The sequence below is a fragment of the Mauremys mutica genome, chromosome 13, assembly GCF_020497125.1.
Source record: "Mauremys mutica isolate MM-2020 ecotype Southern chromosome 13, ASM2049712v1, whole genome shotgun sequence".
NCBI lineage: Eukaryota > Metazoa > Chordata > Testudines > Geoemydidae > Mauremys > Mauremys mutica.
The window spans coordinates 20041435-20059440 of NC_059084.1; the positions used below are offsets into that span (position 1 = coordinate 20041435).

General features: G+C 51.2%; 1 protein-coding gene across 3 annotated transcripts in view; it reads right to left on the bottom strand.

The window, feature by feature from the left end:
* SRC (SRC proto-oncogene, non-receptor tyrosine kinase) overlaps positions 1-18006 on the bottom strand; it is a 70887-nt gene that overhangs the window by 7605 nt on the left and 45276 nt on the right. For all 3 annotated transcript variants that reach the window (XM_044985263.1, XM_044985264.1, XM_044985265.1), the window contains 8 exons: positions 12157-12255; positions 11080-11183; positions 5946-6095; positions 4568-4723; positions 3763-3942; positions 2763-2839; positions 1462-1615; positions 426-557 (listed from right to left, as the gene is read on the bottom strand). In XM_044985263.1, the coding sequence (XP_044841198.1) occupies positions 426-557; positions 1462-1615; positions 2763-2839; positions 3763-3942; positions 4568-4723; positions 5946-6095; positions 11080-11183; positions 12157-12255 (1052 nt within the window). The remainder of the gene's footprint in view (positions 1-425; positions 558-1461; positions 1616-2762; positions 2840-3762; positions 3943-4567; positions 4724-5945; positions 6096-11079; positions 11184-12156; positions 12256-18006) is intronic.

The window sequence follows — 18006 nt, forward strand, 5'->3', positions numbered from 1 at the left end:
CATGTAGCTAGTCTGTGGTAGAGCTAGGAACTGAACCTTGATATTCAGCTAGCTAGATCTTCCTCGGTCCTAAATACAGCCAGTCACTCACTCCAAGCATGAATGGGAGAAGAACCTGATCCAAGGCAGGAGGTCTGGGGCTTCACTCAAGGCTCAGAGAACATCTTCGTCCAAGTACAAGACCCCTTCAGGTCTTTCCCACCATGGGGAAGGCCTCATTATCCACCCCCATCCCTAAGCAGTGGCAGAAACACCACAGCAAGTTTCTCCATTGAGATGTGTCTAGGAGTCACCATGTCAACTTAGACAAAACACTGGTCCATAGATCAGCTGGGATCTGCCACAGCCTGAGCTGATATAAGAGCCTGCAATGGTCAGTGACTGCATAGGATCTCCTGGTGCCTACAGTCGGTACCTACTCTTACCTGGGTATGGCACTCTGCCCTTCGTGGTCAGCTCAGTCAATAGGATTCCAAAGGACCAGACATCTGACTTGATCGTAAACCTGCCATACAAAGCAGCTTCTGGGGCTGTCCACTTAATAGGGAACTTGGCACCTAAGCAACAGAGATAGAAAATAAAATTCAGATGCAATCACCCTGTATGTCCACTAGAGGAGCCTTCACACAGAGAACAGAGGGATAGTGACACCACAATGGGTGTGAGCTGAGAGCTACTCTAGGTGGGAGGTTTCACCAGACGGACTTGCAGACCCCCATTCAGAGGACTAGGCTACAGAACTAGCATTGGAGAAAAGTTATGCCTGCCCCCTCTGCAGCCCGTGGCACTGTGGATGGTGATTGCTTCCCCCTCCCCTCTTACAGGGTCAGCAAGCACCTTATTAAGTTCTCATATCTAGGCGGGGACAGAGCCTGCATCAGGAGTAAGTCTGAAAAGCATAAGGTAGGGTCCCAAGTCCCATCCCCTTCCCTTTCCAATAGCACCAGCAGGGAAGGGTGAGTAGAAGCAGGTGAACAGGAGTTAAAGTGCTGGTTTTAAAGTACCCAATACGGAGCAGCAGGGTCACCCCATACACATCTGAGCACAGGAGTGTGACTGCAGACTCCTGAGAAGTGCTGGATCAAGAGCCCTGCAGAGCCATGTCCCTCCACACCTGCAGTCTGTGCAGGCTCCCTCACCGGCTGGGGACAAGGGATTCCTTCAGCCTCCATGCCCTGTGTAAGTACTTGGCCCCTCTGCAGAGACCACCCGTGCCAGCGGGGCAGTCTATGCAGTGTGGGGGCCTGCCTGCAGGGAACCAAACAGCAGCTGGAAGGTCATTCCTGAGCTGGACTGGACTTGAACCTAGGAGCACATACCAATGGCTTGTGCCACCTTGCTCTCACCTGCCCTGCTCCGCTTGGAAATGCTAAGCAGCTTGGGCCTCAGTCATTTCCATTGTCCACAGCTCCCTTTCACACCCGCACATAAAGGCTATGCGCCCCCTTCCACTGTCCATACCTTGCCTAGCCGTGTATTCATTGTCCTCAATCAGCCGGGCCAAGCCGAAGTCGGCTACCTTGCACACCAGGTTTTCCCCCACCAGGATGTTGGCAGCTCGGAGATCCCGATGGACGTAGTTCATCCTCTCCACGTATGCCATTCCAGATGCGATCTGCAGCCCACACGTGGGACAGTGCGCAGAGAACGTTAGATGCTACAGGACACGGTTTGCCCAAGCACTAGACCTCACAACTGTGCTCGTGTTAATGCAGAGCTGCTTGCAGCTGCGTTGTGGGCATGGTAAACATAGCCGGCACTCCAGCAGCAACCTGGGAGGCTCTGCCGGAGGTGCAATACAGGTGGTAAAGTGGCAACCCAACATCCGCCTGGGGGCTGGGTCACACTGAGCTGATAGGACTTGGAAGGGGCTTGCAGTTATTTTGCAATGCTTCGTCAGGCGAATGCAGGTTTGTGGCCATAAAAAAAACAAAAAAAAAACGACACCAGGGCAGGGGGGACGACGACAACAGAAGCCTGGCAGCGATGAGGTATTTTCTTCCCCGGGATTCTACGTGAAATACCACCCAGAGCCCCAGACTGGGGGCCTTTTCTATAGCAGCCAGGTCAGGGCAGTAAAACCTGATGGGACCAGTCCAGTGGCAGGAGCCAAGCTAGGGACAGCTGCTTTTTGTTCCTGTGTGCGCGCCATAGAATCAGGGCTACAGATCTAGCACAGGACCCCTCGCGATTTTCCAGAGTACAGCTCGAAGTTTGTGACCCTCCAGAGCCCTATAAATCTGCTTAGGGCGGGCTGCTATTAACCTTTCACCGCGGAGGTGCCATAACACCAGCAACTGCTGGCAAAGACCCAGAAGGCAGGCGATCCAAAGTCTAGCACTTTCTGGCTCTGGCTGTGCCCTGACCATCCAGTTCCCAGGCCTCGCTTGATACAGCAATTGTGGCAGAGGAACAAAAGGAGATAAGGGCAAGTGGGATAGAGGCCGTCCTATTCTGAACAGATCCTTCCTCTCTTCCCCGCCCTCCTGGGATTGCTGGCTTTGGATCGGGTCACCCTCAAATTCAGAGGACAAGGACGTCTGAGGCAGCGCCTCAAACTCTGGGGCACATTTCACTTTGGTGCTCGTGGATTCCTTGGATTGTGCTCGTGAAGGATGGCATGATGGTCCTGTCCCCTCTGGCAGCTGGACTCCCACACCCCACCCAGACCAGGCAGGAGGAGGCCCGAAGTCCAAGGGCCACAGCAGCCAAGAAGATAAAAGTGAAATTCAAACTGCAGCTCTCCAGTCAGCCAGACCCACCTGAGCCGCCATGTCCACCAGCTGGGGCAGCCGCAGATACTTGCCCATCTCCCCCTTCAGGAAATCCAGTAAGCTCCCTAGGGTGGAAAGGCACAGCCGTCAGCTGCTGTTAGGAAGGAGCGGACACCAGACTCTCGGCCACTTGATGGTGTTTGAGCAGAACAGCAAAGAGGTGTCCTCATGCAGCTGCCCTTGGAGTTACTGGATGATGGGAAGTGGGGGGGGGGGGTGAGGAGTCTTGTGCTAACCAATCTGCAGCCACCCGGGATTTCATTGCTGCACACTACAGCCACTTGGAACGCCATGGCAACAGTAGGGACAGAATCCAAATCCTCTGGCTCCAAAAAAACACAGGCCCCTGGCCGCTGAGCTAAAGACCAATCTGTTGGCAGGCCAGGGCCTAAGACACATTGAGCAGCTCCAGTTCCATCCAGTCGAGGGCAGCAGTGCATGCACCAGAGTGGGGGCATTGTAAGGCAGGAAGTTCTGGCCCAGAACCGGGTGTGGTTATTCCTCTCTTCACAACCTGTGCCCTCCCGCTCCCCAGTCAGCCCCCAAGCAGACCGTCTCCTTACCCCTCTGCACTCTAGTGGGCCCCAGCTCCCTTAACTCTGTCCCTTCTAGTAGGGAACGCTGCACACTGCCAAGGGCAGGTGCCGCCGGTAAATATCCAACACGCCTTCTATGGAGGAATGGGTAAGACTGTGCTCAGCTGGCTGGGTCATTTATAGGTCTCCACCTCCGCCCACTAGGATCCGGCTTTCCATGTATGGGAGCACTATGGAATCAGTTTTAGGAGAGAGATTCCTTCCAGCCCCCTCAGGTGGCTGCATCTCGCTGCTGCCGGTGGCCAGTGCAGCTTGCCCTACACGCTTCTCTCTGCTCACACAGTAGGTTCAGTTACAAATAGGAAGCAGTTCCTCAATTATCAGAGCCTATGACTGCCCCAGCCCCCCTGTCCAGCTGCCCCAGCCCTACCCCCTGGGTGCCAGGCACTCACCTTTGCTCATGTACTCCGTGACAATGTAAATGGGCTCCTCCGACACCACCGCATACAGCTGAACCAGCTTCTCATGACGAAGTTTCTTCATCACCTGGGCCTCCTGCAGAAATGCCTCTGGAGACATGGTGCCGGGTTTCAGAGTCTTTATGGCCACCCGGGTGGTGCCATTCCAGGTCCCTGGAGCAGAAGCCAGAGCCAGTTTATGAAGCAGCCCCTGGAGGATTAGGCACTGCCTTTACAGGCGCTCACCTAGGGGCGCGGTGCCCAGCACCCAGTCACCCCGGCAGAGCCAGATTATGCCATGACACACTATCAACAGGATGTGCAGGGATGATGCTGCACCAGGCGTGGAAGTCCTACAAGTGCACAGCCCGACTAGCACCGGGAGAGCTGCAGAGTTCACCGCGTCCCACCCGACTTCTGACACATCAGCATTCCTTGGCCAGTGCTCACTGCACTGGCTGCAATCCACGGCTCTCTGATGGCGCTAGAAGTTATTCCCTCCCACCCCATTTATACGGCCTGTTTGGTGGGCAGAGACGCTCCCTCAGAGTGCCCTTGGGGGCACTTTTAGCAAGGGGGATGCTTTGCATCACTCCAGTGAGCACCCCTACTCCCACCCAAGAAGGAGGGATTACTCAACTTGCTGCAAGGAATAAAAGGCTGAAATTCCTATTCGCTCATCCAGCCCTCGCTGTCAGAAAACCAGCTGGCTCATTAACAAGTCAAGATGAGCAGATACTCCCTGGCCCAGGCAAATGCTGCCGCCGCCTTAGGCATGTGTGTTTGGAAGAATCCTTACCCATCCACACTTCTCCAAAGCAGCCTTGCCCCAGTTTCACCTCCAGTCGCAGAGACTCCCTGGGGATTTCCCAAGCATCCTTAGCAAGTCCTTGCGTTTGGGGCTTGGCAGTTGGGCACACGTTTGTGAGACGGTGGCACAAGCCATCAGCATGTTCTGGCAAGGGGGAAGATAGACAGGCATCAGGGGGAGTTTAGATAGACGGCATCTGCCAGCCTCCAAAGCGGCAGAGTCTGTTCTGATCATCATCCCCTCCCTTCTTACTTAAAATCCCATTCTTTGGCTCTTCTCCATTTTATTTCAGTAGGAAGGGTGTCTGGGACCCTTTTGCCCGGGGGGCTGCATTCCATGTGGAAGACAACATCCCCCCGCCACACTTCAAATGGAGCCAGCCATTCACTGCTTACCTGCTACGGCATTTAGGCCAGAGGTCTCTAGGGGGTTGTTCTCTGCATTGCAGAGGGGAGGGAGAAAACAAACACTCTTCCTTCCTTGATAATCTCCCTCTTAACATCTAGTATGTGTCTCCCCTGCTGAGACATGACACCTCCTTAGGAGACAAGGGCTAGAGGGGAGGGATGGAGGCGTTTGCTCCCTCTATCTAAAAATCACCAAGTCTCCTGGCATCCTGTATGTTTTCAGGGAAGTGAAAACAGACCTTTGGCGTCTCTTTTTGGTTGCTCGACCTGCCAAAATAAAGCTGTGGGCCAACCCCAGGCCTCCCATCCCCACCACAATGCAGCCCTGGGGCTTTCTACACTGGGGATTTTTTTATTGGCAAAGTTACCCATCATTGCCAACAATGGTGCAGCTGCGTCGGTGGTAGCTTGTAAGGACGCACTAAGATAGAAGATGTCAGCAGCCCTGTCTAATAAAACCTGATCAGAGCAAGTCTAGAGTGGCGCAGTGTTGAATACCAGAAGCTGCAGGAGCCTTGTCCACACAAAGGTCCCACCACTGCAGCCACTGAGGGAGCTGCTCCAACCTTCTCCCCACTCCCCATTGTGAAGGGGGAGACAGACACAGCCTCAGTTCACATGCAAGGCCCTACATAGCCTGCCCCCAACTACCTCTCTGTGCCTCCGTACACCCCCCTCGGATGTCTCCATCTCCCACTCTCAATGCTGTGCTTTTACCAGGCTGTTCCCCACACCTCGTACACTCGCCCTAACCTCATCTGTCCAGCAGTCCCTCTCCCCTCCTTCAAACCCAACTCTTGGGGCAATACACCCTCTCCTCTGTCATTACTAACCCACAGGCCCTGCTTTGCCTGGGTGGCTGTCCCAGGCCTGGCTACACTTTACTTTGCGTAGGCCGTAAAGGAATGCAGGGCAGGAAATGGGTTCAGCTGCATTCGGTACCAGTGCACGACACCTACTGGAGTAATACGCCACCAGCTGCTGCAGGTTGTTGAACTGCGTGCGGGAGGTGATGTAGAAGCCACCGCTGTCCAGCTTGCGGATCTTGTAGTGTTTCACGTTGAGCCCCTTGGCGTTGTCAAAGTCAGAGACCGAGAGGCAGTAGGCACCTGTGGGGAGAGCAGGTGCACCTCAGTCCTGGTTACCTTGAGGGGACACTCCAAGAGCAGGGGGAAAACGACTGAGTCGGGTGCAATAGAAGTGCATGTCTCGTTCCTCTGAGGTTTACAGGAAGGGAATGGTGGGGCAGGGGCCGGGGCCGGGGCACTCATGCTCTTTAGAGACGTAACTCGGTTGATGTGTCATCCTAAGACTGGGATAAGTTGAACAGGCCTAAGGTAGCCGTGTGACAGAGTAAGACGAGGGGAGAACCAATGCAAACAACTATTGGGTGTGAGAGCTGCACGCTGCTTTCTCCCTGGTGCTGTACAGCCGCAGGGCGTGGGAATACACACAGCCTTGCTGACAGTCCCATCCCGCTAGGAAGTCTTGATCCTGTGTCCATGGAAGAGATCCTGGACATGCCAGTGCAACAGGACAGCAACTTCACAGCAGCCACTCACACAGGTGTACCCCCGACCACTTCTCTGGCCCATACAGCATGTAATCTTTGTTCCAGTTTCACTGGATTGGCTTAACAAGGCATCAACAGGAGAGCGGAGGGGAAGAAACATGAAACGAGTAGCACCAAAATGCGGAGTACACAAAAGGGCAGGCACAAAAACCAGCCACTTCCCGTTAAATGGGGGCATGGCTCTTCAGTGGAACGTACAGGGAGATACAGAATATTTTGGTGAGGTGTCTAGGATCAGCTGGCCCTGCCATTACCTCCCTGTGGGCAAGTGAGGGTAAGAAGACAAAGGTGCCTCCCTGTGTGATTCCCGGATGAGGTATGAATAGGAAGAATCCCTGCTGGCTTACAGGAGCGAAGCCGGGAGAGGGGAAAACAGCTGGCAAAAGGGAACGTGACCTCTGGAGCCTTGCTAGTGCTGGTTGGGTTGGCAACAGGGCAAGCAGCCATGTGAGAGGAGCGAAGATGAATGCACGACTGGGAAAGGCTCCAGATAACAACAAAAGCAACAAAGGAGGAATCTGCCTAGGCAGGAACCAGCTGAGTCCCAATCCCCAAAGAGAGGAATAGTTGGATTGTGGGAGCTGGAAGGGTGGGGAGGAGAGCTCCAAGCCCCCCCTATCTGAGAGGAAGTAAGAGGGTGTTGCGCCTCGGATGGGTTGTTGCTAGATACGAGAGTGACAGACCCCTCAGGCTAAAAACCATGTTTAAAGCCAATCTCAATTTTCTTCATCAGTTTCTCAAAGGAAGGGCCCAGGCTAATCCCCAAACCCCAACACCCTCCAGCTTTGGAGGACATTGGGATTCTGGAGCTCACTGGGGGCTCCAGGTCAGTGCTTCATGCACCGGCCCAGCACTGTCATGTTTAGGCTGCCAGCTCTGCAGGGGACAGCTGGTACTTTAGTCATATAAACTGTTTTCATTGGAATTAAAAAGAAAAAAGATCATGCTGATTCTAAGACTTAATGAAGTATTTTCAGGAGCTCCCAGACCTCCATTTGGTGCCAAAATTTGACCAGTGTCCTGTTCATTAACAGGAGTGCCAACCCACGTGTTCAAAATAGTGGGTCAGCCCACCCCCAAAAGCCATAATATTTTTAAAAACAAAAAGAACCAGAAGTCTATATGCCTCTGATTCTTGAACCTTTGTAGGGGCAGGTGGAGTGGATAGGGATCACATTTTCCAGCTTTCCTCTGCAACCAGGAAGGGCTAATAAAACCACAAATGTTTAAAAAAATCACATGACTCCACGAGCTGGAGCTTCATTGCAAGTCTTGCAGTATCTGCTGGTTCCCACCTCCCAATAAAGTCATGAGAGCTGGAAAACACTGAATTAAGCCTAAAAATACCTCTTGTGAAGTGCAACACCTTCTATGCAGATGGGGAAACACTGGCAGAGCAACAAAGCAATTTGTTCACGGTCTCACAGCGAGCCAGTGGCTGAGTTAGGAAGAAAATCCATGTGCCCTGGCTCCCAGTCCCAAACATTATACCACGTAGCCCTCTTAGGGTCTGTCTACACTGCAGCTGGGAGGTGTAATTCCCAGCACGAATAGACTCCCACTAGCTCTGCTCGAGAAAGTGCATTAAAGATAGCAGCGTGGACATCACAGCACAGGAGGCAGCTCAGACTAGCTGCCTAGTCCAAGCCTACCCGAGCCCCTGGGTCCGAGCTCAGGTGACTAGCTGGAGCCACTGCCAGTGTCTACACCGCTATTTTGAGTGCTCTCCCATCGTGCGGAGATAGCTTGAGTCAGTCAACCCACACTAAGAACCACACTCTGCAGACGTACTTTAAAAGGGCCTTTTCCACCAAACACTTGGCATTGGACACATGTGGAAGCAGCACATCGCCGCTACAGTTATCCAACTGCTCACTGGCAGTAGTACTGAGACAGAGGCATCTCCCAGAGGCCTCGAAGAGCAGATTAGCTTTTCTTCTCAGCCCTGGAGCACCCACCGGCCCAGGGGCGGCTCTAGCCATTTCGCCATCCCAAGCATGGTGGCACTGCTGTTTAGCGGTGGTGCAGGGGGGAGGGAGCGGAGCAGGGGCAGGAAGAGGCGGGGAAAGGGTGGGGTCTCAGGGCAGAGCGGGGGTGGAGTACCCACCCACCCAGACAGAAGAAAGTCCGTACCTGTGTTTCTTCTCACGCCCTCCTACAAACAAGCCTATGAATTAAATCAAGCTATTGCTCCAATAGGCTGAGGAAGGACTGTGCACGTGTTATTTCCATTTGTAAACGTTGGGGGACAACGGGGGCTCCACCAGGATAGATGTGGGCACTCTAGGTAGGCAAGCAGGGTCAGTCCTGGCGAGGGAGTGGTTTGGACTCATTTCAGGGCAAAGAGGCCTTCACACACAAAAATAAAATTTGCAGCTTGCATGACCTAGTGAGCTACTGGCAACCTGCTCAACAGACTTGTGCTGTTGTGGAGTGTCGAAAATCCGACTCAGCACAAATCCAAACCAAGACAACTCTCAAGCAGTGAAATGTTCCAGGCTTCCTCTTTTTATTGGTTTAAATGGATTTTTTGCAGCAAAAGACACCCTAGAGCCCTGGGTGACTCTTTGTTCACATAGGTTCACCCAGTCGTTGAAGTGAGAGAAGTTAGTCTGAACTTCCCCTCCTGAACACGCTTTCCTGGAACTCGGGAGATGCAGAGCCGGGAACTGAGCTAACACAGACATCTCATGTGACCTGAGAAACTCCCCCTGGGCCTCAGTTCCTACTCTTCAAAATGGGGATAATCTCCCTTCTCTGTCTGATCTCTAAAGGCTAAGCTCTCGTGGGGAGGGGCTGCCTTCCCAGGACTTTGTTCAGTGCCTGCCACAGAGCCCTGGAGTTGGGCAAGATCTCTAGGCACTACAAGCATCATGGCTGCGTAGCATTGCCACCTTCTGCCCCAGAGATGAGTGCACAACAGAGGAGGGGGAGTGAGTCTGGGACACTCTGGCTGACTTGGGCTGCGGCGCAAAGAAAAGCCATGGAGATGTGGCTCTGGCTGGAGATTGGGCTTTGAAGCCTAGGGATGGGGGTGGGCTTCAGAGCCCAAGCTCCAGCCCACATCTACACAGTTATTTTTAGTTCAGTAACCTGACCCCCACGAGCCCGAGTCTGAGCCAGGCTCTGAGACTCTGTGTAGACTCACGCGAGCTCTCCTTGAGCTGGCTACAGTGGCACAGGCAGTGGTGAGCAGTGGCACAGGCTAGCTGCGAGGGGGACAAACCTGCTCCGGACCCCAGGGGTACATACTCAGGGCAGCTCGCCCATGCTGCCAGTCCCTGCTCCCCATGCTTCCACCGCTACACTACTATCTGTAGTGCATTAGTGCAACGAGAGCTAGGGCGAGCTGCCGACACGAGCTGGGAATCACGCACCCAGCTCCAAGCACAGATGAAGCCTACGCCTGAAACACATGGGAATCCCTCTAGAGGAGGGTTGCTACGTAAATTACTATATACCCCCATTTATACCAGTCCTAAACTTCACCGTCCCACCCACCAGCTTCAGAACATCTCATGTCAGCAGGCAGAGAGCTGCTTGGGGCCTTGGATTGCACGCTCCAAACCAGCTTGGAGACAGCCCCAGAACTCACCCATGTCAGAGACACAACATTCAGCCTCCCTCCCCAGTTATATCAACTAAATACACGCCCCCCCCACACATCTAAATCTCTGTAAGACTCAGAGCAATTATGCTGCTTGCTCTGACCTGGGTGCGCTCAGTGCAAGACTGGTGAAATCTTAGCAAGCACAAGCACCCAGGGCGGATGTAATTCACAGCCAGGCTCTCTGCCGATGCAGAGGCCACTGCTGCTGCTGCCCGGGTATAAGCTAGCCTGCTCCACGCCTCAGCCAGGTCCTCACACAGTCTTCATGGAGCAGCTCAAACCCAACAGCCCCTGGCACTACAGGAAGGAGGGAACTGCAGAGTTCCCCCGTTGCCATTGGTTACCCAGCTATTCCCAGCTCACTGACCCAGTTTCTGCACTGTTCTCGGGGGGGGGGGGGGAGAGAGGGGGGAGGGAAGAGAGGCAAGCAGAAGATCGGAGACTGTTTACAGACTTTTCAATCCCACCCAGCTCTCAGCCAATCAGCTGGGAAAAGAGAGGGGGGAACCACCCATTGGAACAGGCTGGCTGAGCGGGGACAGATTAAAAGCGCAAGGGTTAAAAGCAAGAAAGTCACTGATTAAGGGTGAGTACTGGCCCTTGGTGCAGGACAAGGGTTCTGGGGGTACTGCAGACAGGTTGGACCTACAGGCACAGGACAGGGGGCACTATAGGGGTTGCATCCACAGAGAAGGGGGCCCTCTCAGCAACGCCAGCTAGCATCTCCTCCTTCCATCTTTGTGAGAGGGAGCGCAGAGCCTGGGGAGACGCTTGGACCCAGCAGACTGGCCACCCACTGCATTGTGCCTCCTGATCCTGACAGAAGCACCATATAGGGATGGTTCTCCAAGACTTAACCACCCCATAGGCCTACGCCATGGACCTAAGCGCCTGCCGGGGACCCAGTTACCTTTGGTGGTTTCACTCTCCCTGACCAGGAAGGTTCCTCGGGGGTTCTCAGAATTGAGCAGGAGCCGCTCTGACTCCCGGCGAGTGATCTTGCCAAAATACCACCTGGAAGAGCAAGCAACAGATCAGCACAAGGAAAACCCCTTGGATTTAGACGCGCCTCATTACTGCTACCACGTTTTAGAGAGGGATGCCCCAACATCCCCTCCCCCACAGCACCGATTGCTAGAACCAAGGGTTGCATTAACAGCCAGAGGCATTCGTCAGGGTTCTCAAAACCCAACAGCCAGGGGGCTAGGGATCTACTGGGAAAGATATAATTAGGTAAACAGCAAAAGCCTCTCCCCCCTGCCCTCGCCCCCGCGCAATTCTGTGTCATACGCAGTCACTTGTCTTTTTTAATTAAAGTGTCCCCCAGGCATCCCAGCCCAGTGTTACTCCAAGAACTCTGCCCCCCGCAGATGTGGAGCAGAAAGTGGGTGTTATTTTCACAGCGTAGTGGAAGCTGCAGGAGCGCCTGCAGCACTGTTCAGATGGGAGTCTGTGTGATTTGGGGTTAGCCCTGTCAAGCCTTCCAGCATGGTGCATGCAACCTGTCAGGGTAGATTTACATAAAAATTAGTGGTGCAGCCAATTGCACATGCCTAGTTTGCACAGACCACTACCGTGACTGCATACACAAATAGGGCCATTGCAGGTGCAAATGTGCCTATTGGCATGCTACCCCTAATTTGCATATGCAAATTAGTCAACATCTTGTATATGCAATTAAATGCCTATTTGATCTGGAAAAATAACAAAATACAAAAAAACCCAGATCCTTTAGGGCCACATCTACTACACAGGCCACCCCGCGCAGTTGCTCAAGACGGATTTCACTGTATATGGCACGAAAACATATCTAGTCTTAACATTTGGCTTTGAGCATGCCTGAGAAAAACAACAAAACATTTAACAGAGTGGCAAGCTCAGAAAGCCCACAAAAACCTTTAGGAGGCTACAAAAAATGTCTGAAAAAAATATACTTGGCAGGCTGTTTGCATTGTTCTTTTAAACTGTCTAAAAAGATTTCAATTACTCTTCAGCCTGGATGGAGTCTGAGGGTGCGACATAGTTACTGGGGATGTAGCCCGTTTGTCCTGTTGTGAGGGAGTGAGCCAGCCACCAGTCTCCTTCCCTGGAAGAGAAATAAAGAGAGACAGATATTTAAAAAGAGGAACTTCGAGCAGTGACATCATCCCCAAGCAGCTGGCAACCAAGAGTGGACTCCCTGGGCTGGAGGTATTGCAAACAGGCAACCCTGGCCCTTTCAGGGAGGTCATTGGCACCGGGGTTATTTCCAAGTTAGTTCTTCTGGATTGTTTTGCTTAGGTCACTGTTGGGTGCCCACAGCTTTACTGAACTGGGAGATGTTCAGAGACCCAAAGCTACAGTCAGAATGGACTGAAATCTGATTTAGAGTCAACAGGGCAAGGGAGAAGCTCTTGAAGATTCAGGGCGAGTTAGTTCAGACTGTGAGCCCTACTATATGCCTGTCTTCCCATGTTCCCTGCGGTCATTACTAGGGTTGCCAACCCTCCCAGATTGGTCTGGAGTCTCCAAGAATTAAAGATTAATCTTTAATTAAAGACTGGCGTGTGATGAAATCTCCAGGAATATGTCCAACCAAAACTGGCAACCCTACATTACAGATGAGCAGCGGAATTGGTTAGGCCACAGAAAGCATCGCTCTTTGCTCTCAATATTATTTTTACCATCAACTACAACCGCTCCCCACGACAGTCACTAGAAATTCACCTTGAAGTACCATCTCCAAAGGACCATTAGAACCGCTGGGAGCAATAGTCAAGCTGGCAGGGGAACTAATAACGGAGCTTTGCTCACAGAGGACTGAGTCTGAGGTGCTGAGCACCTGCAATTCCCATCAACGCGGGGGGATTTACCACTGACCATTATGACAGCCCATGGCACCAGCAAACCAAATGCTCTAGGAAATACATTGGCAACAAGGGTCAAACTGCTCCGGTATCAGGGCGCCCTATGTTAACTCAGAAATGCCATTTGACCAGAGTTTCCAGTGCGGATACCGCGTTGATCCCATAAGGCATGCGATGGCCACAGTCACTGTGCGATCACTCTCACATACACACAGAACAGGTGATAGCCTTTTAAATAAGGAAACTCCTTACTTAAAAAGGGCTCATCAGATACCCATTGAAAATACCTTTGGAGCCATCTGAATTTGAACCAAGTCTGGCTGAAGTGTGAAGCATTGGAAATCCCAGAGAGCAGAAAGAACAGGGAAGCAGAGAAGGAAAAGAAAAAAGAAAAGAAAAGAAAAAAGCAGAATGACTGTGATAATTAAATAAAGCGTGCTAGAAAAGACGGCCAAACAAAGGAGACTTGTTTGTTAAATGCAAATCACATAAAAGCAACAAGAGGGAAGAGAGGAAAAAAGGGGAGGGACAGAGCGTGAAAAATAAATGATTAAGGCATGAACGTCGCTTAGCAGGGGCTTGATTGACGCTGCCATTTACTTTGGTGGCAAAACTCCTTTTGAACTCAGTGGGAACAGGATGGTCATGACTGGCGTCAGGTTTCATGTAATCTCTCCCTATCGCTGATCCTGTACGAGGAGCTTACATGAATGGATATGGGGCTCTCCCAGCAGAAATGGATCCAGGCATAGGTGCCGACTTTGTGGGTGCTCCAGGGCTGGAGAACCCATGGGAAAAAATAGCAGGTACTCAGCACCCACCAGCCACAGCTGTTTGGTGCAAGATTGGCAGCTTGGGGAAGGGTGAAGAACAGCAAGCCAGGGCCTGGGGGTGGGAAGAGGCAGAGTGAGGGCAGGGGTGGAGCCTCATGGGAGGGGCCAGAGCACCCCGGGGGGGGGAGGGGGGGAAGTAAAAGTCGGCGCCTATAGATCCATGCTTCAGTATTGGGCTGCCTGGGGAGCTCAGAGCTACTGCTGTGTTATTCCAGGAGTCACTTTAAGAAGCTGTCTAGGAGCTCAGTTATTCATGTGGTCGTGCACAAGTTGCTGGCTGCAGCCCTGGTGAGATGTGGTACCATAAGCTTTATGTGAAGCAAGCAAGAGGTACATAGCAGTGATTCCTGCTCCTCTCTCTCTCTAAATGACTAATCCTGAAAACACTTCCTGAACACCAAGGTGGTTTGGAATGTCTTTATCTTGCAGAATTTCACAAGTGAGGCCTCGGCTGCTGGGTAGACAAACCCTCCATGTGGATCTGAGAATACATTTCCTCAGAACAGAGATGTCTCGGACTCCACCAAGCTGTTTCATAGACTACGAAGCCAGCACTAACTCCCCGAAAAAACCACCTCCCTGCACTTTGAAAGAAATGAGTATATGTACCCCTAACACAGCTATACACAGATCAGATGGCACAGGGAGATAGGATATCTCCATTAATTTACTATTTTTTATTTATTCACAAAGTAGCCTGGGAAAATGGTCAGGAAAATTTTCCAGTCCAGACACAAAACTCAAATATTCCTAACTGCATGGGCAAAAGTGCATCGTTTGCCCATGGGATTATGCATAGCCATTTACACGTACAATTACTGCTACTGTGCACATGCTTAGTGACTAGATGTACAAGTTCTTAAAATCTATTTTAAAAAGTCTCCTTGTTCACCTATACCAGGAAGATGGATCCAATGTATATGCCCATAAAAATGTTACTTGCCTCAAGTACAATTTTACAAGGCTGGAATTTGAGATGAGCCAATCTAGATTATTCTGATTCATCACTGTAGTGTCTAAACACATCTAGGGGTTATGAGATGGATAACGGGATAGTCAAGCCCACCATCTTGCCACAGTACAGTACGGCCGTCATTTCCATTTGCAGCGATCTGTGATGAGCAGGCTGGTGAAGTGAGAAAACAAATCCAGGGCAATGACTTCGTTGCACCAGTTCCCAAATTTTCACTGGGGTATCTCGGGGGATTCTTGTAAGTGGGTCACGGGCAGAAAGGAATGCCAGAAGACTGGGGAAGTTTTGTTCTATGGCAGTCACATATTACGGACTGTTCTATCAGAGTCAGATGGGAGGGAGGAAGGAAGAGCATGTGTCTAATTTACTGTGACTGCAGGATAAACAAATCTACAAGAACTCGGCAGATTCCTGATAAGGGTCTTGAGAGACTTTACCAGAGGATTCATATTTTCAGAACAATGTTTCAAATGAATGGATAACTTGAGGTTTTTTTAAAGGCACATTTTAAGAGATGGTATGAGCTAACAAAAGAAACCCAACCACACATCTTCCAGATCTGAACTCTCTGCCTTGAGCCCTGGGGAAATTCAAATCCACTGCTAGTCCCTCCCTGCACAATGGGCTAACCCAAAACCTGGATCCAGACCCCTCAGCCTTTGGTGGCTCAGGCCGTCTCATGACCCATTTTGCAGGTGTTTTCTCTCTGTATAATGGTGAAATATGGTGCATCTGCACCAATACTGCCCCATTAGCAAGCACATCTATTTACAAGGCCAGTGCAGTGATGTTTAACATGTTTGTGACAGTCACTTGACCCAGTGAAACTGTCCACACAAATGTCCCTGTTTGCATCTACCATGCTGCCCAATGAGATCTTGGGCAAGTCACTTTCCCTCGGTGCCCCACCTGCAAAATAGCACGGCCCTGTCTCTCAGGGGTGTGGCATACACATACATTGAAGGTTGTGAGGTGCTCAGATAACACAGGAATGGGGGCCTAATAAGAAGCTAAGATAGATAGCAACAGTGCCTTCTGGGAAACTCAGGTCAACTATGCCACCCTGCCTCAGCAGAGGCTACAGCGCCAGAGGAGATGCATGTAGAGCAATCCAGGGGGCAATGCACTCTGGGAGCTCTTACTAAAGAGAGCTGGGAGGCCTGGCCAAGCTGCTTACACACCCATAATTGGGATCTGGTCTCCACTGCAACACCCAGAACATTGGCAGATGGTGGCATCCTACCAAACTGTTGCTTAAGTAGGTAGGTATGCTGCCAGTGGGCCACGCTGAAGAGAGATCCCTCTCCGTGGAAAGGCGTGGGGAATAGCTCAAGGGGTTCCACAGCTCCCCCCAGGCTAAGCTGATGTGCCAGCCATGGGTCCGTGCTGTACTGAATCCATTACGGGGGGACAGAGACTGGGCTATGAGGCTGAACAAGAGCTGGCTGAAAAGTGAAACTGAGATGGGAAATTCTGAGAATTCAAAATTTGGTTTCAGCCCAGATTGGGACAAAAAAGAAAAAACAAACAAACAAACAAACAAACAAACCACCCCGGCATCTGATTTTTTCCTCCCCATGAAACAAAAATATCCCAAAATGTTTCATTTTGATAAAGGTTGAAACATTGTTTTTATTGTTTCAGCCACATGACAGTTTGAGTAAAAATGATTAAGTCTAAATAAAATATTTAGATAGTTTCCCTGTCAAAAAATATTAACAAAAACCAACACATTTCGGAAGAGCGATTTGATTTCATCCACTCAGCATTTTCCAGTGGAGAACTGTTCTATCAGAGAAATTTTTGACCAGCTCTACCGAATGAGCAGGGTAAACCTCAATCTTTCCAGCCTGGCCAATGTGACAGGAAAGTCCAGCTTTGTGGGGGCGACCCATCCTGGGCACGGAGACAATGATTTCAAGTGATTCTAGCTGTATCAAGGTTCCTTAACTGGGCCCCGTCCCAGGTTATGCCTTGGTTATGCTGCGGCCAAGATTCCCAGAAGTGACTTCTCCTCAGGAAGGCCTCAATGTCTGAGGCACATCAGAGGTGTGACTTTTCAGAAAGTGCTGAGCTCCCACTCTCTGAAACCTTTACAAACATCTTCCCCAAAACAGAGGTAGCCAAACTCCTGAGCCACTTTTGGAAATCTTGGCCTGCTAATTTAAGCTGCATTGTAACCAGGTTGGGGATGACCGTGCCATCGGTTATAGCTGTAGTACAGAATGGCAACTGGGTCTCAGAGTCCTGCAGCTGAACTGTGAGGTGCTGGCGATCCTGATTAGTGGGTTTGGTTCAGCTCACTGTTAGATTGGAAGCTCCTTGGGGCAGGGTCTGTTTGTACAGCACCTAGTACAACAGGTCCATGGACAGGGCTCCTAGGTGCTACGAGAACACAAATTATTCTGGCAGTTCTAAACCAGGGGCGGATTTCTAACCACATCAAGTTTGGGAGATCCAATTATTCATGGGGAGGGGGCATTATTTGGGGGCCATCGCTACAGTGAGTATCATGAGCATTTAAAATGGTTCAGTCAGCCCTGACATTAGCTCTCATTAAGGGGTGGTAAATGGAGTGGGGCAGCTCTCGTTACAAACTTGCTGTGCTATTCCCCAGTGACTTTGGCAGGCCCACACACCTTTTATACGAGCTATGGCTATACGCTACCAAAGCACAGGAGGCAGAGGAAAAGCCTTAGCACTTACCACCTTCCCAGCTTTGCAAAGGTGTAGGTGCCTAGCCAGGAGGGGACTAAGTCTCTCCTCTTTAACCCAAGGATGGGAGACACTTGGCTGTTTCATTCCACAGGGGTCCATGCAATAGTCCTCTCTCACTCCAAGCGGATGGATCCTTCTCAAGTTTAACTGAGTCGAAACAAGGTCAGCAACTCCAGAAGAAAACTGCTGAAGACACTGAGCTCTGTGTGGTTTCGGAGCAAACCCATAAACAAACCCAAATTGACTCAAAACCAGGCGTGGGTGGGAGTTTGTAACCCACTCAACCAGACACATTTCACGAGAGGTTACATGACTCTAGTTCCAATACCAAAGAGCCTGGATGTATTGCCAGGCAGGATTTTCCATCTGCCACATATTTTTCTAATAATACTTTGCAAAAGGAAAACAAAATGACTAGGTTTCGGGCTAACTGCATTCAGAACATGTGGCTAGTATGCCAGCTCTAC